The following is a 23453-nucleotide window of genomic DNA, read 5'->3' on the forward strand; positions in this document are numbered from 1 at the left end:
ATCAAATATGTTGTCTTTGTAGCATATTCAACTGAATATGGGTTGAAAAGGATTTGCAAATCATTGTATTCCGTTTATATTTACATCTAACATAATTTCCCAACTCATATGGAAACGGGGTTTGTAATATTAAGTTGGTGCCGTGTGGGTTTTCAAAGTTGACCAACTTCCTAGTTTGGTGCCACAACCTTCTACTATACAGGTGAGATTCATAATCTATGAGAAAACACAAATTCTTCCCAACTCAAAGGCAATACAGCATCAGCAGAAGCAGCTCAAGGTTCTCCTTTATTTTACTCCGGGTCGCAACCAACGTTATTGTTTGCGACCCGGAGTAAAGCTCACTAGGAGCTAGTTGCTGGCTACTCACGAGAGGTTGGGGGGGCAGTGTGAGCAAGGCGATGTGTCACGAAGGCAGAAAAGTAGTTCCTAGATGTTAGCTCTTACAATAACAATATCGCTGTAGGTTAGTTAATATGCACTTCATGGCATGAAAATGGAATATTGTTGGCGGATTTTGTAAGTTTTTTAGATGGCTTTACAGGCGGAGTAGATCAATCCTTAGTACTTTTACAATATTTAGACCGCACATAAAAGAGAAAGGCATGTGTTCTTGCGGTTGATGGGAAAATTACCCCCGAAAGTGCACTTCCCTATTAAAGGAAATGTTCTTTAACTCGTTATAGCGTTACTTTTGACAGCCCTAATTTCTACAGAAGTTTTTTTTGAAAGCTGACATCTTTTGTTAGTAGGGCCAAATATGTAAATACATGGTAAGGACCAGTTAAGGGTTTAAGAGTGGAAGGAGTTCACTTAAGGTTATCTGACATTAAGGTTGACTCCAGACATGACTTTGTAGAGGTGATGGACTCCAATACATCTCTCACTATCAGAGCGCTGAATGTCAACAGATTCTCATTGGCCTCCGGTTCAACTTTAACTACATGGGTCCCCTGGGTTCTTTTTATGTGTGTGCGCGCGTTTTTGTGTGTGCGCTCTGGTCATAAGCTTCTTGGATGCTAGGGAGGAGGGCAACACTTTGCTCTCATCACATTATACATGTGATGTAAAAAGAACTGTAGCATAGCAAAAGGGATAGGTTTTTGCCCTTTGTTGTGCAAAGACATTCATTTGTGAGTGCAGGCTGCAGGTTCGATGGTATGATTGATTTTCTCACACACTTTTCAGTGGTTATAACTGAACTTTTTTGACTCAAAGCAACCTTATTTACTCCTGTAAGTTTATCTTTTATATTGGCTTGTGAATTTTGGTAAACATTTTAAGAGAGAAGTCACAACACCTTGTTCCCACATCACAATAATTATAGGATTATCATCATATTTTTCCTCATGGCCATCACTTGTTCCCTTTGGTATCACACCCATAAACTCAAAAAAGAAAGAAAGCAACACACATGTTGAGTTATTATTTTAGATGTGCAGAGTGCTGAAGTTGTGTGTCTTCATTTATAATAAGAATGTAAACTCAAAGTTTTGTTTGACTTTTGAGGCTTATCTTTTGACCGTATATTTTTAGATTTTCACTGAGCTGAAGTCTAAAGGGTTCCGCATGACCACAGTTTCCACTTCAAGACTTCAAATAATGAATTTAGTCCAATTAATTCATATTCCTCCTGGAAAATTGCTGTTGAACTCCAAATGTACAACTTTCGTGGCGTGTTAAAAGGTTTTACAGTATTCAGAACAAAGGTCACCTCATGCATGAAAAATGTTTTGATGATTATCGTTCTCTTTTTTTTTCTTTTCATGTCTAACACAGGGGTCGGCAACCCGCGGCTCCGGAGCCGCATGCGGCTCTTTGATCAGTCTGATGCGGCTCAGCCGCATACTTGCCGACCCCCCCTCCCCCGATTAATATTCTCCGATTTTCACCCTTACATTAATAATAAGGGCGTGCCATGATGGTACAGCATTTAGCGCCCTCTACAATCTGTATAAACAGCGTGCAAGCCCAGCCTCTTGTTATATGCATTTTCTGCTTGCACATGTAAGTGACAGCAAGGCATACTTGGTCAACAGCCACACAGGTTACACTGACGGTGGCCATTTAAAACAACTTTAACACTCTTACTAATAATGTGCCACACTTTGAACTAAAACCAAACAAGAATGACAAACACATTCCGGGAGAACATCTGCACCTTAACACAACATGAACACAACAGAACAAATACCCAGAATCCCATGCAGCCCTGACTCTTCCGGGCTACGTTATACACCCCTGCTACCACCAAACCCTGCCCCCACCCCAACCCTGCTCCCTCACACATCAAACCACCCCCCTCTGTGCGTCGGTTGAGGTGGGCGGGGTTTGGTAGCGGGGGTGTATAATGTAGCCCGGAAGAGTTAGGGCTGCATGGGATTCTTGGTATTTGTTCTGTTGTGTTTATGTTGTGTTACGGTGCGGATGTTCTCTAGAAATGTGTTTGTCATTCTTGTTTGATGTGGGTTCACAGTGTGGCGCATTATTAGTAAGAGTGGTAAAGTTTTTTATACAGCCACCGTCAGTGTAACCTGTGTGGTTGTTGACCAAGTATGCCTTGTTGTCACTTACGTGAGCAAGCAGAAGCCCCATACAACGTGTGGCTGGGCCGGCACGCTGATTTTAGTGGGCGCTAAATGCTGTACCATCACGGCACGTTCGAGAGAACAGTTGCCTTGACAATCATAGTCTGCCGGAAAAATCAGGAGGGTTGACAAGTATGACGCTGTCAAGCGCCATTCATATAAAACCCGCGGGCCGCACTAACATTCAATTTTCATATTAAGGTGTGGGCCGCGTGTCTGAGACTCTTGGTTTATACATAGCACAAAGCAAAAAAAAAAACGTTGTATGCAGTGTTATTTCATTTTAAATTTCAAAAGAATTTTGTGGCTCCCATTGTTTTCTTTAATTTGTGAAACTGGTCAAAATGGCTCTTTGACTGGTAAAGGTTGCCGACCCCTGGTCTAACACGATCGTCATCTTGCTCATGATTATGATACTTTTTCAACCCAGAGCTTCTTCAAAATTCCCAACTAGATTAATGCATTTTGTTACAGGAAACTGACTTTTTGATAATTTACGGTCTCTATAATATGATAGGGAAATTTTAAGCTGTGAATGTTTAAAAATATATTCTAAACATATTTAAATATATGTTCTTTTCATTAGAAAAAATAAATAACCCAACAGTTATGACTTACTGCTTCAATTTTAATTTGGCCTCAATAAGAGATCACTGTCTGTTTAAATATTGGGCACTACTGAACCACATCTGTTACACATACACACACACACCGAATACTTTAATCTAATAGTACACAGCTGCCCAAATAAAAGCGATCACATTTCGAGAAACACTGGTTAAGGTCGATTTCCAATGAAAATACATCACTGCCAGGTACCAGTAATGAATTTGTTTGCTTTGATAATAAAAACAAACACATTTTTTAGTATGACCACAACATTCTTTCTGATTTAATTTTGGAGGAGACACAAATTAGCAGGAATAGCCAATTTACAAAAGAAAACAAATCTACAGTATGTGTCCATAATTATTATGTTTATGTCACTGACTATTACAGTAAAATGATGAACCAGTCAGGTATACAAGTTCAGAAGTGAAGGCAACAGGCAGCATAGGGCGAAGAGCTGTTTTATAGTACATCAAATTACCACATTTCATTTCTTCAAATAAGTAACCTAAATGATGGCTATAGGGTAAATGTTTCCAATCGAAAAAATATAAAAGCACACTATCAAAGAGGTGATGATCGTATACCTTTCTTATTGTAAGGTAACATGCTTATCCCATGCTGACAGTGGAAACATGTTACACTATATCAGCGTATACCCCTGTTGAAAACATAATATAAATATATACGTGACACTGCATGAGAGCGGAGTACCCACACGTCACAGCAGAACATGAAAGAACACCTTCTGCTAATCCGCAATGTCAGCGCCAAAGTGCACAAAAGATCAGATACACGCAATGCGTTCATTCACTCGACTGACGCCCAGCGCCGCACTATAATAAACCCAGCAACATGTGACAACACTAAGGAAAGGTTTTGATAAAGCAGTCGTTGTTATGATCCGGTGTTGGATCATAGTTTATTTTGGGTTTTGAGTCACTTGTGGTTTAAGTTCTGTTTCAGCACCCCTGTTTTGTGTTGTCTTGGTTGTCATGGTGCTGATTGTTTTCGCCTGCATCTGATTAGTGTTCGGGACTCACACCTGTCCCCAAGCACTAATCAGAGAGCTATTTTGCCTTTTGTTTGCTTTACGCAACTGTCACATTCATCCCTTGTGTTCCGTAAGCTAAGCGTTGCCTTATGCATTCCCTGTGTGTTGCTATTCCGTTAGCATTCCTTGTGCTAGGCACGCTCTCCTTGTGTTTGCTTGTTTTGTTCGTTTCTGTTTTCGTGTATGATTTATGCAAATAAATCATTTGTCCTACCTGCACGCTGTCTCTGGAGTTCCTGCTGTCCTCACCGGACGAACAATCGGCATCATCATGCCTCCTCGCCAGCATCAACGCAACAGTCGTAAGGATTCTATCTGCTGCCGACGAGTAGTAGTAGCAGGAAAAATATTATTGAGACGATTTTTTTTAACTATTAGACTAGTTTTCTTTTCTTTTGTCAAACAGGAGAGTTAACCACTGTAAAACCAAATAAAACTGAAATAAAGTAAAACTACTAACCCTTCAAGACAGCTTGCAAGCGATAATGTTACCGAGTGGCGTTTTAGAGGTACTGCTGGAATGGTGCATGCCATTATGTTTTATGTCACCTTAATTACATTAGCATCTGTATGCCAAAGCAGTTTGTCTGTGTAATAGATTTGTTTTTTATTCCCTGCAAAAAATGTTCTATAGAATTTCTAAAGAATATCTCTATAGAATTTCTAATGAACTTTAGGACCGAAGTTCTATAGAATTTCTAAAGAATATCTCTATAGAATTTCTAATGAACTTTAGGACCGAAGTTCTATAGAACAGGATTCTAAAGAATGGTTCTATAGAACATGGTTCTAAAGAATGGTTCTATAGAACAGGGTTCTAAAGAATGGTTCTATAGAACAGGGTTCTAAAGAATGGTTCTATAGAACATGGTTCTAAAGAATGGTTCTATAGAACAGGGTTCTAAAGAATGGTTCTATAGATCTCCTCTAAAGAATAGTGCTATAGAAGAAAGTTCTAAAGAGTAGTTCTATAGAACAGGCTCCTATGGAATGGCTTTCTGTGGAATACGGTTCAGAATGATGTAGAAATGATTGGGCAGGCATTCTACAAAATCTGTGGTCTAACACTGGCAATGGAGAAAGACAAATATTGCAGTTGAATGAATGTTGACTTGTATTTATTATATACATGTAACTCAAATCTTGACGTAATAAATAAATGTCAGCAGCATAAATCAACATGATCACCGCGCTTCCCCGACTGTTAGAGACGGCTAGACGTCCAGCAGAATTTGTTTCTGAGGCCTTCTTTTTTTCCCATTTTCTGCGCAATGTTCAGTTTCACTCCAATGATTTTCTTTGTCACATTTGCTTCACTTGAGGGATGGAGCTTCTTCACAAAATCTGAAAGATCAATAAAATATACCAGAATTAGTGTCTGCAGACACCAAGACACTAGCTGTCATGCAATGAGTTACACTATGGCATTTTTCAGCTCGATAAAGAGAGTGATGTCTATCATTTAATCAATGCAATGGATAGTCAACACACTGCATACATTGCATATCACGCGTTTCTATGCTGTAAGGCACTTGCACTGCTTGACGCACACAAAATCATATGTGGTGCAATCATGCCAGGCTTTACGAACTGCAACAAATCTGTATCAAATTCTGACAGTGCATGTACACTATTCATTAGCTATATAGAAAATCCATTCAGTGTGTGAAATATTTTTCAAATTATTTTCAGGATTTCACTTTCTTGTGAATCTTGTTGTGTACTTGATGGGTGTCCCCAATGGCGTTCGAACAATCACGAAAGTGCATTAATAGAATTCTAACAAAAATATTTAACTTCAATCTGATTGAAACCATATCCACATCGGGAAGGGGATCTGACACATTCCCTATCTAAAAGTCGTTCACTTCTCAACTTGCAGCAGAACTCACGGAAATTCCCGACGCTAGTTGTTAAATAGTAAGGCGGAGAATGCCGATATAAGATATCAAACGAGAAAAAGGTGTAGATATCCGTGCGCTGCGGTTTTTGCTTTGTCACTTGATGTTGGTTTCCGACGAGATCAAAGCTAATGTGACCACCCATGCCTATAAATCTGTCAAAACGAACATCTCGCAGTCAATTCATGGACCAAGCAGACTGGAAGCTATGGATATCTATACTTCATGCCAAACGATCACGGAACGACTTGGAGATAGGAAAAGGGTCAGATCCACTTCCCTGATGTGGATATGGTTTTAATCAGATTGATTTAACTTATACTCACCAATAATAGCAGACACTTTCTTGTCATCCAGTTTTGGTTTCTCATGCTTATCCTTAAAAGCATTGGATTTTTTTCCTGTCAAGCTGCTGTTGGCCAGCTCCTCTCTGGCAGAGCGACAGCAGGACGTCGAGCTGATAGTATTGTTGCCTGACGTGATAAGTCGTCCATCTTCATTAGCAGGCCAGGAAGTCCTTTAATAGAAAAAAGTACATTGTGATGCAGACACAATTAAAAAAAAAATACATTAATAACATGAAGCTGGCGATATCCAAACCGCTCGGCTCTAACCCCAGCTATCATAATGTAAGGGTATTTTGATAGGAATCTTGTTCAAGTCAAGGGAAACATGGTAAGGAAGCAATCAAAGATGAAAAATATATATAACCATATATATTAATTCATCCTGACCACGCGAAGATTTAATATTTGTCGGTCAAGTATTAATCAGATATCCAGCTGAGACAAAATATCAAGAAGGAAGGGACGTAACTCTTGCTAATATAAGAGAAACACACAAAAACGGACGGACAGACAGACAAACAAACAAGTACCATATGTCCTCCCCTTATTTAGAGGGGAGGACATCACAACTTAGGATGTTGTATATGCAACAGTTCTGAAATTATCCCAAATCATAAATGGATTTTTATTGGAAAAAAGGGGCATAACTCTGGAAAATATTGTCCGAGACGACTCATTTTCGATAGGCTTCTTGTTACACTAAGATAAATAGATGTAACAAGTTTGGTTTCCGTACATGAAACGATTCTGTAAATATTGCGGTGACGGATGGACAGCCGTACATGACGACAATACCCGTAGGCCAAAGTTAGATGAAAATACAGTAATAAGAAAGTTATTTCATACATCGACATGTAAGCATATTTTCCATCAACCTATGATAATTACAATAACATACTTCTAGAATAAGAAAACCTACCTTCAACAACCCTCAATGCATCTCGAAGGGATTTGTTTTCCTCTCTCAACTGGAGGACTTCCTTCTTCAGGGATTCCATTTCTGTACATGTATCTTTCGGTGAAGTTCTTCCCAGCTGAAAATGTCAAAATAGTAAATCAAATGAAATAATTTGTATTATGATTAATTTGGGCGCTCATATGTTTTCCGGAAGCAATTTGTCCTGGATACGGCCCTGACAGCACCATATAAGTTTTACATGTATAAGCAACCTTGTAGGCACATTAATTTGAATATGCTACATGTACATGTAGCAGTAAGCCATTCACACAGTAGGCACTGTTCATCAGGTATTTGTAGTGTTATTTTCATATAAGTAAAAGTATAAACTTGTGTTTTAAACCAGTTGCCAGGGATGCAATTTTTACGTCCTCGATTTCAAATGAATGCTAGGCACTTGTGATTGTTTGCCTCGAGAGGGTGCTTTGATTAACCAATAAAATCCTATTCTATTCTATTCATGTACTCACAGCAGCAAGTTGGGCCTTCAATTGTGCCCGAGCATCATATCCCACAGCTGTACGGCTTACTTTCCTCTTTTTCTTCTGAAAAATCAAGATTAACAAGAAAACGTGTTCAGTTCTTTTATATGCCATTGAAGTGAAGAAATATGTTTGCAGAAATGATAGATTTTCGAGTACATGCAGAAAGTCTGTCAACACCTCAATTTGTCTTGAATATTATTCTGTCTGAGTTGGTCGAATTGAATCAAAATATTCAATAACTTTAAAGCCTACAATGAAACATGATGTGATTAACTTTTATGATAAAGAAAAACTGACAAGGTACTTCAAAAGTATGGGATTGAATCCTACAAAACCTCACACAGTTGAAACACCACTGAAATAGTGAGTGAGTGAATTAACGTTTAACGTCGCTTTCAACACTATTTCGGTCATATCGCGACAACACCACTGAAATAAAAGTACCTGCTGTCTGTCAGATAGAGTCTCCTCAACACTTTCATCCTTGCTCTCACTGTCTGATGACCAAGACTTTGGCTGTTTGTTTCTCTTGCCTCTGCCATATTCCAAATCACCAGTAAGGGGTACATCCTTGCCATCCTGAGCGGCTTTCAAATATGGCGTCAGTTCACGTGTGTCTTCTGTGTAAAAACAAATATGTGCCACATTAAGCTAAATTAAACTGTACAGTTAGTCATACATTTCAGCAGCAGATTGTTATCACTAAATTACTTTGGTATACCTACAGTTCTGATGATTCAGAAATTCACCTCAGCGAGAAACAAATTTCACCTTACTTTCCCTTATTTACAGGCTTACAGCCATATTAAAAAATTGTCAAGGTTAAGTCTGTACTATCATGACAATCACCTCAGCATTGCAGATTGAAACATTCAGTATACCAGGGCTGCACTGATGAGAAATTACTATCAATCATGGAAGAAAAAAAATTATATTAATTAAATTTAACTTTACATAAACAAAGTCGAAAGTTCAAGGTGTAAAATCAGAAGTACATTAAATATATCTATATTAAATATATCTATATTTATATGTACTTCTGGTAAAACGTATACTTTTTACTGAATTGAATTGAAAAGTTTTCAACTGTTTATTAATTACCACCAAACCTCAGAATTCTTGCCACGTATTTGGTTTGTGACTGCTTCCTTCCTCCTGCTTTGTTGAGTGGCCATGGAACTTGGACTTCTTCATCACTGTCCCAATTTTCTCCATTCATCTTCTCTCGAGAACCGCTCGTGGTTAATATACTATATTTCGTCTCGATGATCATCCTCCCCTTGCTTCCGTTTGGCGACCTGACTGGGGGCCAAACTCCTTCTCTGTGTGATCACACAAGCCTGACGTTACAAACAATGGAGGGATGATAATAATACTACTAATAATAATAAATGAGGCTAGTTTTGCTAGCTCACCATTTCCGCCCGTGCCTCGAAGCTGCTGTTTGGCTCAACGTTAGCCCGCTTGTGACGTCTCGCATCGCGCCTAGAAGACCCTAAACCTAAATGTGATGTTTAAGCCAACAAAGTTACCGTCAATGAACTCCGACGTGACTTGGGCAGCTTAGAAAGAGCGAGTGAAGTCAACATGGACGTTGTGGCCGCCATCACCAACTCAAACTGCCCGCGAAATCTGCTTTGCAACTACGGCAAGCGCGAAGGGGAAAAATAAATAATTTAAAAAAAAAGTTGATTTGAAACATATTCGCACTTATTAGTGTCGGATATGAGAAACATTGATACAACGCGATTATTACCAACTATACATGAATTTGGTTGTGATTGCAGCCTTAAAACAGTTTTGTTATTTTATAACAAAACGAGAGCAGTTCTATCTATCGTGTTTGGGGGGGGGGGGGGGGGTTTGTAATGTTACGGCGGGAAAAGTAGTAAACTAAATATAACATTGCACCATGCTTTTGAAAATGTATACATTTAAATCCTGGCAAATACTGACTTTTAACAATATAAATTGTTACTTACATGAGTTCGGTAAAGTGTTTTCCTATTGGGCTCCGTGAAGAAACGTGTCTGGGCTTGTTCCACAGCTGCATGCAGGTACGTGGGCGGGTCCTGACGTTTTAGGTCTGATTTAAACCTTTGAACTGAGTTTTGCTAAATCAATTTATGTTGGAAGTCCAATAAAATTAATTTTATCACATAAAAAAGTAAGTTACGAAAATATTCACACTTTTTACTTATAGATAACTCAAAAACTCTAAAAATAAAAATAAATTGATTTATTGGAATAAATATACTTTTAAAAATAAAGTCTGCCGAAGTTCTGGGTGTCCGCCTTGAAATGACACCTCACAATTTTGAATGATACAAAATTAACATTTTCATAATTGAGGGAGACATCCTGCATTGTTCAAAAAACAAGCTCAAGTCTGGTGAATCAACTTAATGAGATTAATCAATGCTATGGTGATAGCGCTGCTGCCATTTTATAGAATTTTATTCCATGGAACTATCTATAGAACTTTCAGCAGATAAAGGATAATGTCTATAGAATTTCTGTTAGACATTCTATAGAATGCCCAGTTCTATAGAACAATCTATAGACCTTTCAGCAGATAAAGTAATGTCTATAGAATTTCTGTTAGACATTCTATAGAATGCCCAGTTCTATAGAACAATCTATGGACTTTTCATCAGATAATGTAATGTCTATAGAAAATCTATAGGATATTCTATAGAATTCCCAGCTCTATAGAACAGTGAAAAGACCTTCCAGCACATGAAGCTGATGTCTATAGAATTTCTATAGAATTTTGAATACATATTCTATAGAATCTTCAGTTCTAAAGAAATTCCGACGAAATTCTATAGCGTTCTATATATTTCTATAGAGATTCTATAGAACATTTTTTGCAGGGTTGTATGTTGCTTAGTGTGCTTAGCCGCCAGAGCCTTTTCCTACATAATCATTTACACTTCCATGTTTAACAACATGTATTGTTAATGATGTACAGCTGTAAAATTTAAACAGAAATAGCCTAAAATCAGTTGCACTTAAGCAGGTCATTTGCAATGGAACATATTCACAGTTCCATCAAATCTGATGTAAGTTACAAATCTAAAAATTGCACACAGGTTGAGGTCAGGCTTGAGGCGATTGCATCTCTCTCTTTAACGCACAGTTGTAAATATTATTTAAATGATAGGGGGCAAATGTTCTTGTATTTTTAGAGCCAAACATAGACTGAATTACTTTTAATTAGGGATGTCCGATATTATCGGCCTGCCAATATTATCGGCCGATAAATGCGTTAAAATGTAATATCGGAAATTATCGGTATCGTTTTTTTTTTATAATTGGTATAGTTCTTTTTTTTTTATTAAATCAACATAAAAAACACAAGATGCACTTACAATTAGTGCACCAACCCAAAAAACCTCCCTCCCCCATTCACACTCATTCACACAAAAGGGTTGTTTCTTTATGTTATTAATATTCTGGTTCCTACATTATATATCAATATATATCAATACAGTCTGCAAGGGATACAGTCCGTAAGCACACATGATTATGCGTGCTGCTGGTCCACTAATAGTACTAACCTTTAACAGTTAATTTTACTCATTTTCATTAATTACTAGTTTCTATGTAACTGTTTTTATATTGTTTTACTTTCTTTTTTATTAAAGAAAATGTTTTTAATTTATTTATCTTATTTTATTATTATTTTTAAAAAGTACCTTATCTTCACCATACCTGCTTGTCCAAATTAGGCATAATAATGTGTTCATTCCACGACTGTATATATCGGTTGATATCGGTATCGGTTGATATCGGTATCGGTAATTAAAGAGTTGGACAATATCGGGATATCGGCAAAAAGTCATTATCGGACATCCCTACTTTTAATGACCCGAGGTCTTTGCTTCACACCTTATAATACATTTTCCCTCTTTGAGCTGAAAAAAAAAACGGAATACTAAACCAGCCTACAATAAAGCAAGTGTGCTTAAACAAAACCACAGAGTGAATGAGATTCTGCCTTTTTCAAACTTTTCTGTTCCAGTCTTTCACACTTCCAACAAAAATGCAAAACACAGTGGTTAGCCAAAAGTGACTTTGGCAGAATTCTTTGTCTACAAGGAGCAGTTGAAAGCGTTCCAACTTCGGCCACAAGAATGGTTGATGTCTTTAAAAGTACAAAACACATAAGCATATTGAAAACACACATATGATCAGTTGACAAATGCAAAAGTCTTAGAAGGAAATAAACTGCAATGCTTGGTTTTGTTTGATGGGATTCCCAATGATAATGCGGTTGATGAGACAAATGAGGCTCTTACCACACAGTGGTACTTCAGTTTGCATACACGGCCCGTTTTTCATAGGATTTATTTAGTTTTTTTGCAAAAGGTTTGCTCCAGGTTTTTTATAGGGAACCTTTTCGGATGCCATTCGTCCAAACATGTTGCCTAACAAACTAGTCTGTTAGCCTGCGCTAAAAGAATTTGTGACTCAGGCTTGTTATGATATTAACAAACTGTGGAAGTCTAAATTTCTTTGTAAAGTGTCTTCTTCACAAAGTGTGTCTACTTTAGCTTGCTCCTTTTTCCCCCATGTTCCATGAATATATCTGATAGTATATATCTGTATCATGAATCAATTTAAGTGGACCCCGACTTAAACAAGTTGAAAAACTTATTCGGGTGTTACCATTTAGTGGTCAATTGTACAGAATATGTACTTGACTGTGCAACCTACTAATAAAAGTTCAATCAATCAATCAATTCCCCCATTTTAGCCCCCCATCAATAACATCATAATTGTTGACTCTGTAGTTATTTGCTAACTAACATAGTTACACCACAAGGTTGTTGTTGTTTTTTATTATGACAGCAAAATAAGCCACAATGTGGTCTAAGAAAGTTGGAAGTGCCAGCACCTTGATAAAAAAAGATGAAAAACACTATTGAATTTAAAGTACCAGTAGAGTGGAAAAACAAGTTGGCTTCACATGCTTGACTGTGTTTCATTAAACCATATCCAATTGTATTTACAATCCGCAAAATATGTGAAAATACCATCTAAACATCACAAAATGCCACAAATTCGGTCAGCCATTTTGAATATACCGCTTTGAAAGTCTTCGGTAATTTCCGTAGATTCACGTCACAGGAGTAACACTCCTGCACTCTGATCATAGTGTCAGATCAGTCATACTGCAAATATGAAAAAAATTAGAGAGATATGTGCTGTCTACCATTCATAATCCTTATGTAAGACATGAACACATATTTTTCTTTTTTTATGCATTCCTATTCGTAAATAAATAAATACATAAAAAGTCTGCTAACAATGCAGTCAATGGGGGCTCTCTATTCCGCCCACAAAACCCTCTAAATAACCATCCAACCACCCGCCAACAATACTCTTTATACATATCGTGACCTGAAGATTAACAAAATATTATCAATGTTGTTATTAGAAGCGCTAACACAGACGGACTATTTTCGCGGCAAATTGATAACACACAGCTCAGTAGCACTCTGCTGCTTTACTGTGAGCTGGCCGCGATGTCCTGATGTCATCGCGTCTCGACTCGTCAAAGTTATTCCAGATTATAAATCATGCCTCTCATCTGGATATTAGCAGGATTTACCCATACATCTAGAAGTTGCTCATCTCTAACATTCAATTCATACCCGGAGATGGAGACAAACACACACAACCAAAGACAGTGTCTGCAGGGAGACTTTTACTTGTTAACCCTTTGTGTGCATCATGATTAAAGGCCTACTGAAATGCGATTTTCTTATTTAAACGGGGATAGCAGGTCCATTCTATGTGTCATACTTGATCATTTCGCGATATTGCCATATTTTTGCTGAAAGGATTTAGTAGAGAACATCGACGATACAGTTCGCAACTTTTGGTCGCTGATAAAAAAGCCTTGCCTGTACCGGAAGTAGCAGACGAGTAGCGCGACGTCACAGGTTGTGGAGCTCCTCACATCTGCACATTGTTTACAATCATGGCCACCAGCAGCGAGAGCGATTCGGACCGAGAAAGCGACCATTTCCCCATTAATTTGAGCGAGGATGAAAGAATTGTGGATGAGGAAAGTGAGAGTGAAAGACTAGAGGGCAGTGGGAGCGATTCAGATAGGGAAGATGCTGTGAGAGGCGGGTGGGACCTGATATTCAGCTGGGAATGACTAAAACAGTAAATAAACACAAGACATATATATACTCTATTAGCCATAACACTACCAGGCTTATATTTAATATGCCACAAATTAATACCGCATAACAAACACCTCCCCCCTCCCATCCATATAAGCTGCCAATACAACTCAAACACCTGCACAACACACTCAATCCCACAGCCCAAAGTACCGTTCACCTCCCCAAAGTTCATACAGCACATATACTGTATTTCCCCAAAGTCCCCAAAGTTAAGTACGTGACATGCACATAGCGGCACTCACGTACGGGCAAGCGGTCAAATGTTTGGAAGCGTACTCACGGTACCGCGTCTGCGTATCCAACTCAAAGTCCTCCTGGTAAGAGTCTCTGTTGTCCCAGTTCTCCACAGGCCAATGGTAAAGATCGACTGTCATCTTTCGGGAATGTAAACAATGGAACACCGGCCGTGTTTGTTCTTGCTGAAGTCGGCCGCAATACACCGCTTCCCTACTACAGCTTTATTCTTTGCTGTCTCCATTGTTCATTGAACAAATTGCAAAGATTCACCAACACAGATGTCCAGAATACTGTGGAATTTTGCGATGAAACAGACGACTTAATAGCTGGCCACCATGCTGTCTCAAAATGTCCTCTACAATCCGCGACGTCACACGCTGACGTCATCATACCGAGACGTTTTCAGCAGGATATGTTGCGCGAAATTTAAAATTGCACTTCAGTAAACTAACCCGGCCGTATTGGCATGTGTTGCAATGTTAAGATTTCATCATTGATATATAAACTATCAGACTGCGTGGTCGGTAGTAGTGGGTTTTAGTAGGCCTTTAATTCTTCATATAAACGGGAAGATATGGACATCCTATCAGTCGTCATCGCAGTGAGAGCAGGCATTGTACATTAAGCAATTATTTTATTATGTTCGTAGTTTGTATTTCTTGTTTAGCACTTAGCAATACTGCTACATGATGCTTAGTGTTTCAATAAAGCTATATTTGTTTGGCAGAGCTTCTAAAATTTGTAAATCGTCCTCCTTATATTCAGGATCAACACTATAAGTTTATGAATCATAATTTTTCTCAAAGTAATCGTTGTTGGCTCTCACAAAGTCTGCATGATTTGCATTGTTGTTTGTGATGAAGGGATCTGCGTTTACTACCTGTACGTCACGTGATCACGTGACTGGCTAGCTCATTATCTCTCAAAATGTCTCCAGAATCTCAATGAAATTGATACTATTTTGATCATATCTATTAACTCGCAAACTTTGGAAGTCTTTCGGTGTCATACATCAGATATATATGATTATAGCTTCAATATAGAGGCAACTTGTTTTTACACTCTACTGCTACTTTAAAAAAGAACAAAGGTGTGATCTATTCGGCTCTCTCTACCCTTCTCTGTTCTCTCTATGCTCATTGTGTGCAACAAAAATATTTTCAATAAAAGGTAACAGTGCTGTTAAATGTTAATACATTTCATTTGTAATTTATATGTATCTTGAATGTAAAACTAAAATTATTTAATTTTGTGATATTTCTGGAATGGATTCATTGGATTTGCATTGTTACATAGGGAAATATTGCTTCGGTTTTTCATACAATTCAGTCTTCGTGGGATGTACCTTTAGGAACGGATTACTAACAAAAACTGAGGTACCACTACACTAAATATTTGGGGGAAAAAAGCAAGGGAAAAGTAAAAGGTATTTGAAGAACAATACAATTGAGTGTTCAATAAAAAATACATTTCCAAAGTTGCACATGTCATTTCACAGCTCAACGTTGTGCTATCATTTTCTACACAAGCAGAAACAATCCTTTGTGTCTCACATTTCCCTGAATTTGGAACATCATTTCATTGGTAGAGTATTAAAAGCTGCCTGTTCAAATAGGATCTTGGTTACAAGACAAAAAGCCAGACAGTGTTGTCTGGGCGCAGGTCAAGTATATAGAAAACCATGAAGACACAAGACACTCATTGTCGGAAATTCAGGTCGGAGCTGTCTACGCACCTTAGTGAATGATTTACCAACATGTGTGCACTCGTCCTCTGTCTGTGTGCACTTTGAAAAGGTACATTGTCTTGTCAACATGAAGCCCAAAGACTCAGCGTGGAAGTAGAAATCACAATCCCATCCAACTGGACAAGGAAATATGTTTTTGTCTGGCTTAAGAAATGGCCCCGGCAGCTGTTTTTGCTGCTTCAATTCATCTTATATTCATTTGAACACCACGTTACCTGGGCATATGGCCCCTTAATTCCCCTGGAAACTGCGTGTGCATTTATCTTACCTCCGGAGATCTCATTGACATCTTCAGGAAGAGTGAATGAATCAGTCAGACGCTGTGGCTGGGTTTTGACTCCTCCAACACCCTCGCCTCTCTCAGCTAGTGCACGCGGAACACAGCACAGACACACAATACAGTATCACTGAAGTGCAACACTAGATAGATTGTTTGTGGGTATTTCAAAAGGTCTTGCAGGAGATTTGGGAGTTTAGTCAATAATCTTTCCGTTGATAGATCTGAGCCATGTCAAGAAATAGCAACGGAGCAATAAAAAAAAAAAGTAAACATACCTTTATGTCTGCCCTGCAGTGGTTTACTCTGAGTGCTACCCCTGACAGAAATTACACTGAAGATGTAGTCCTTGGACGGGTCGTAGTCGGTTATCAACACTTTACTGTCACTTTTTGATATGATGATCTCCCTCTGATGACCACCTATCAGAGACAAGGAACAAGAAAATAGGCCAAAGTTGAACTACCGTAAAGTACTGCTGCCAAATCTAAGAAACCTGAATATAAGACAACCCATCCTTTTCTAGACCTTTTCAGGAAAAAAAATAAAAACAAACAGAAAAATTAAAAATATTTTCAATTTCCTTGAAATGAACATCCCAACCCCTCCCCTGTTGTTTGCTAACCTAAACTACAAAACCCAAAACCAGTGAAGTTGGCACGTTGTATAATTCGTAAATAAAAACAGAATACAATAATTTGCAAATCCTTTTCAACCTATATTCAATTGAATAGACTGCAAAGACATGATATTTAATGTTCGAACTACGAAACCAATTTTTTTTTGCAAATAATTTAGAATTTAATGGCAGCAACACATTGCAAAAAAGTTGGCACAGGGGCATTTTTACCACTGTGTTACATGGCCTTTCCTTTTAACAACACTCAGTTAAAGTTTGGGAACTGAGGAGACCAATTTGTGAAGCTTTTCAGGTGGAATTATTTCCATTCTTGCTTGATGCACAGTTTAAGTTGTTTAACAGTCCGGGGTCTCCATTGTCGTATTTTACGCTTCATAATGTGCCACACATTTTCAATGGGGGACAGGTCTGGACTACAGGCAGGCCAGTCTAGTACCCGCACTCTTTTACTACGAAGCCACGCTGTTGTAACATGTGGCTTGGCATTGTCTTGCTGAAATAAGCAGCGTCCATGATAACGTTGCTTAGATGGCAACATATGTTGCTCCAAATCCTGTATGTACCTTTAAGCATTAATGATGCCTTCACAGATGTGTAAGTTACCCATGCCTTGGGCACTAATATACCCCCATACCCTCACAGATGCTGGCTTTTGAACTTGGCGCCTAGAACAATACAGATGGTTCTTTTCCTCTTTGTTCCGGAAGACACAACGTCCACAGTTTCCAAAAACAATTTGTAATGTGGACTCGTCAGACCACAGAACACTTAAAAAATTCAGTGTATAAACAGTCAAGTTTTAAAATGTTGTGTATAAAAAGTTAGTGTAAAACATTGAGTGTAAAAAAAATTCAGTGCTGTAAAATCCAGTGTATAAAAATTTGCTGCTTCAAAAAGCAGAAAAAAAACAAAACATGTTTAAGCGTAAGTTCCTTGTTTACAAGACAAAGTTTGGTCATTAATAGATTAACCAAACACTACACAAACCATAGGGAACCATACCTCTTCTGCGTCATGCTAAATCAAATCAAATCAACTTTATTTATAAAGCACATTTAAAATGTACCATAGGGGTAGCCAAAGTGCTGTACAATGGGCAGGTTAAAAGATAACACAAGAGAAACGAGCAAGCACACCACAACACAAACAGAGCACGATAAAAAGATAAATAAATAAAACATAAAAACAGGTTCACAGCAGGTGCATTGTGGGACGCCATAGCAGGATGGAGATCACTCAGCGTTAAAAGCCATGGAATAAAAGTAAGTTTTTAAGAGCGATTAAAAAACAGGAAGAGAGGAGGCCTGTCTAACAGTCAAAGGTAAGGTTCCAGAGCTTGGGAGCAGCAGAGGCGAAAGCTCTGTCACCTCTAAGCTTCAGCCTTGTGTCGGAGAAATATGTTGGAGCGAGGTTGTTTAGACATTTAAAAACAAATAGTAGGAGTTTAAAATTGATTCGGTAACGCACAGGGAGCCAGTGAAGGGACGAGGCACAGTGGGCATGGCAGCGACAAGCCTGACACCTCACAAACGCAAGGGTCGGACAGAGACAGATTCCAATAACACAATTCTGCAGAACAGTGATTTTATATGGAGTAAGAGGGTGTTTTTTATCCTTTTGCCTTTAATTTTTGCCGTGTTTGTGGCATCTTTGTTGCTCTTGCTGAATTATAAAATACTGTATGTCAATCAAAGACGTGGTCTGGGAAATAGAGGAGCAACATGCATATATCTCAATATTCAGTGTTTTGTTGTTCATAGTTAATAGTGTAAAGCCCATATTCTGTATTTTCATGTACATTCTGAGTGTCTTTTACAGTAAAAAAAAATTACACTTACCAAACCTAAAATTTTTTATGAACTTCAGGTTTTTTTTTACAGAATTATATGACAGTCAGAATGTACATAAAAATATAGAATCTTGTCCATCCATCCATCCATCCATCCATCCATTTTCTACCGCTTGTTCCCTTTGGGGTCGCGGGGGGCCCTGGAGCCTATCTCAGCTACAATCGGGCGGAAGGCGGGGTACACCGTGGACAAGTCGCCACCTATAATAACTATGAACAGTAAAACCCTGAATATTGAGAATATATGAACGTTGCTCCTCTACTGCAGACCACCTCCTTCATCGACATATTTTATAATCGAGCAAGAACAACAAAGATGCAACAAACATGGCAGAATAAGCGCAAAGGATAAAAAACATCCACATATTCGATAGAATATCACTGTTTTGCAGAACTTTGCTGTAGAAATCTGCCTCCGTCTGACATTTGCTGCTCTGTAAACAAGCCCTGCCCACTCTGCCCCACTCCGTTCGTGCCAGGTCTGCATGAAGCATTTGCACATCACTCAAAAGGGCAGATTCTAACCGTTGGAATAATTTCTATAGTTTCAAAACATCCAGTGTGCTGCATTGAAATGTGTATCATGTTGTATTATGCCCACGTATCCCGGTTAACTGCCTTTTTTATGCTGTTTTGCAAGACCTGTGTCACGTGAATTCGAACTTAACACCTCATTGGCTGGTTCTGAGACAGGATCAATTGTTTCAGTGTTAATTTACCGGAAGTGAGTCTTGCTTTTTGAAACAGCTGATTGTTCAGCACTGATTTTTTTTTTTTTTTTTTTACACCAAATTTTTATACACTGAATTTTTTGCACACTAAATATTTTTTCACTGATTTTTTTTATACTGAATTTTTATAAACTGAAATTTTATACAGTTAATGTTTATACATTGAATTGTAAAACTTTAATTGTTTTAGATTTAATTGTCAACATAAGTTGAAGTAAAAAAAAATCAATTCACAAGATTCAAATGCAAAAAATGATGTTACATAAAATCAGTGTAAAAAAAAAAAAGCTTCCATGATAAAGACACAAATTAACCATCATAGAAAACCTTGTTGGCAAGCACGGAGGTCAGATGTTTCTTGTTGTCGCAGTAGGAATAATACATTCTTATTGTCAGAGAAACACCACTAAAGCAGAACAATTCAACCCTGTTTGTTTGTCTAATCTTGAACGGGTTTGTGCTGAAAACAAAGTTTCCTTGTACTTGTGCAATGACAATAAAGACCTACATAACCTAACCTCCCACCTCCATGGTTGACAGTAAGGATGGTCATATTCAGATTTCGCTGCCTCCAAACATGTCAAGTCGAGTTGATGCTAAAGAAATCAATTTTGATCTTAGCTGACATTACATTCTAACAAGCCTTGTCTGGGTCATTCAAGTGCTTGTTGTTCATGGATCTTCCTGAGTAGGGGAAGCTGCGGGCACTGCAAGTGTATTACCTGTGTTTTTCTAGGCAACTTTGGTCTGAGAACCCTTGCAATAATTTACAAGCTCATTTTGTGTATATCTGGGATAATCCCTCACCTCTCTCACAACAACCCTTACCTCAGAGGTGAAATCTTGTAATTTGTGTGCTTAATGGGTATGTAACTTCTCTGTTGGGAAAAGGATGTAATGTTATTTTTTTCATAGAAATTCTGAAGTGTTCATATATTTGTAAGGGTGTAAATTTGCAAAGTCAGCCGCGGATTAAATACTTATTTTCTGCACCGTATAATGACAATTTGACCCTGGAACAGATTGTGTATAATTACATCATTCTTTGAATAACAAATATGTTCAGCAATCTGTTTTTTCTGTGTAGTGCAAATAGATTTTGTATTTCAAATGATTTATCGGCCTGAGTTTCAAGTTCCAAAAAGAATAGTTATACGGTTTGATGGTGCAATTATTAGACAAGCAGGTGCATGTCTCTTTCTTCCCCTCACATAACATTCTCAACACACTTCAAATTTTGATCTCGCAAATAAGTTGTGTGTGCACTTTCCTTTGTCCCTCTACCTTTACAGTATTGATACCCTCAGGAAAACAGGACCATGATAAAAAGGCTGAATTGAAAAGAAGGACCAGTGAGTATCATTTGCATTCCAAAACTCAGATGAGTAAACTTAACGTCAGTGTTCTAATTGAAGGCTTTTACGTCCTTGCACACTTGCTTACTATAGATCTGTTTGAAACGGAAACACATTCATTTGTCTGCATTAGGTGTAATCACCGGGTTTATGATTGGGAATAATATTTTCTCATTTGTGTTTCAGGCGGAGCATATGAGGTCACACGCCTTAATAGAGCAACAAATATTCATTTTGTTGCTTGTGGTTGTACAAGGGGATTATTGTCCCTTACATGACACACACACACAAATAATGAGTACCGGTACTTTGAAATATGAGCTAAAGCCTTCAGAAAGTCAAAAACTGCATAACATGCACCAAATTTGATGAATACATTACTATTAGTCGTGCAACAATGTATTAACTAATTATTATTAGTTACTTTGCAATGTTATATCCATCCATCCATTTTCTACTGCTTATCCCTCTCAGGGTCGCGGGGGGTGCTGGAGCCTATAATGGGTTTTTTCCTAGTGTAAACCATCCGGGAATAGTGCTTCAGTTATCATATAGCCAAACATTGAATCTACCAAATTAGTCAATTTGCCAGCTTATCATTCCACGGAATCAAGTGCCCAAACAAAGACTCTCATGTGTTGGTGACTCAGTCTGTGCTTTTTCGGGATGTAACTATACCAGAATCTCACGGTATGATAATGTGACAGTATTAAGGCCACGGTACGGTATTACTGCAGTAATGTCAAAAAAATAAAAGAAGACTTGGTAAATATGGTATGTAAAAGGAAGTGGCAGGAATGTTCAAATGTTCTAAACACAGACTGGATCTACTAAACTTTTGCGCAAAGTATTGTGTCTCTTAAGTGAGCAGAATAAGAATAAAGACTACAATCTAATTAGCATGTCTATCTTCATGAATATGCAAAATATATGCTGATCGTTAGAACTGAATACTGGGAGGAGATGATAATAATATAGTTACTTAAGGCTCGCAGTGTGATCTATCAAGGCTGAAAATTGTGCGTGCATACTGAATTACACACACGGCTGTGAGAAAGGAGGCGATCGTGCTTCAAAGATAGACAATAGAAAGAGAATGCACCATCCTACGCATGTTTGTCAACATATTTGGACTGTTCATTAATAGTATTACACATTTTTCTATTCAGCAATTTCATTTTAATTTTATAGCTCCTTGATGACTTAAGGGGCTGATTAAAACATATTTAATTGATGTGTGTCTGTGTCTCCTACAGTTTTTTTTTAAATGCCGTTCGTATCGTATATATGTATTATTATAATATATCTCCTCCATATAAAAATGTCTTACAATATGCATTTTCTTGCGCTCGGATCATTCCAGACACATGAATGCTGTTGTGATGGGCCATCGTCTCGCTGCAAAGCGCATCTTCAACAAGCAAAAAATAGTTTCTGTTGTCTTGATTTTTATTTAATATTGTATACAGATTATAGGTGTGTGCTCCTAGTTCAACAAAATCGCACATAGGTTGGAGAGCATAATAACTGTATATTGTTTTGTTATGTTGTTTGTCTGTGCATGGTGCAATCGTATGTGCGCAATATTTTTTATTTATTGTCCATTTTTTTGTTTTTTCGTTGTTTTACTTTTGTAGCTGTTTTTAGATTGGCACTGCTGATGTGGCAACTTGTTTTCATGTGTTTTTACTCTATTTTTGTGGCTTTTTTGTGTTTGCAATGCAACCACATCATTTTCCAATTGTGGGATGAATAAAGTCTGTCCTATCTTTTCCTAACATGAATGTGGAGGGAAAAGAGTGTTCCCAAGGACACAGCAAGTAGTACACGCAAAAACCTCATTTAAATAGGACGGTCTACACTAGTTATCAATTGTACACACAGAGTCTGATTTACTAAAGGATTGTGTGTACTAAAACACGTGCAAACTCGATATCACACGCAAAGCTGATCTACTAAACGTGTGCAAAGTGGATTGAGTCTGTTAAGTGTCCAGAATAGGCGTGCAATCCATTAATTAAATAATTAATTATTAATATGCAAAATACTGATTGACAAAACGTCAACAATACTTGGAGAAGATTCACATTTAATTATTTAGCATGCGCAAGTTGATTAATGAACGCTCATCACGGTTTTGCGAGCACTATTTTGCGTTTTATTTAATATGTTTGAAAAGCATGTGCAAACTGACAGTTGTACCTGGGATCGATGCTCACGCCGCTCACACACACATAGGACAGAGGATTCTCGTTTGTTCATCGTCTGTCCTATGTGTGTGTGTGTCAAAATTTTGGATGGTGGAAATAAAAAATAAGACATATTGTCTATTCAGCAACATCATTTTATAATTTTATTGCTGCTAGAGAACTGCTAAATAAAACAAATGGTGCTTTTTTTTTTTTTTAAGTCTTTTTTTAAATGTTCGTATTTTTCAAGTACAATTTATATTATTAAAATATTTCTTAA

At 37.8% G+C, this 23453-nt stretch overlaps 1 protein-coding gene and 1 long non-coding RNA gene across 9 annotated transcripts in view; both read right to left on the reverse strand.

Annotated features, from left to right (window-relative positions):
* col14a1a (collagen, type XIV, alpha 1a) overlaps positions 1-23453 on the reverse strand; it is a 367796-nt gene that overhangs the window by 275708 nt on the left and 68635 nt on the right. For all 7 annotated transcript variants that reach the window (XM_061953441.2, XM_061953406.1, XM_061953424.1 and 4 more), the window contains 2 exons: positions 16688-16831; positions 16401-16496 (listed from right to left, as the gene is read on the reverse strand). In XM_061953441.2, the coding sequence (XP_061809425.1) occupies positions 16401-16496; positions 16688-16831 (240 nt within the window). The remainder of the gene's footprint in view (positions 1-16400; positions 16497-16687; positions 16832-23453) is intronic.
* On the reverse strand, positions 5342-10398 carry LOC133600444 (uncharacterized). 2 transcript variants are annotated; one of them, XR_009814755.2, is made up of 8 exons: positions 9925-10398; positions 9358-9443; positions 9052-9264; positions 8387-8562; positions 7928-8002; positions 7419-7533; positions 6479-6669; positions 5342-5595 (listed from the first exon to the last, which is right to left on the reverse strand). It is a non-coding gene; the product is annotated as an uncharacterized lncRNA (long non-coding RNA). The 2 variants fall into 2 exon arrangements; XR_012050366.1 differs by lacking the exon at positions 9925-10398 and having other exon boundaries at positions 9358-9800.

This window comes from Nerophis lumbriciformis, linkage group LG04, assembly GCF_033978685.3.
Source record: "Nerophis lumbriciformis linkage group LG04, RoL_Nlum_v2.1, whole genome shotgun sequence".
Taxonomy (NCBI): Eukaryota; Metazoa; Chordata; class Actinopteri; order Syngnathiformes; family Syngnathidae; genus Nerophis; species Nerophis lumbriciformis.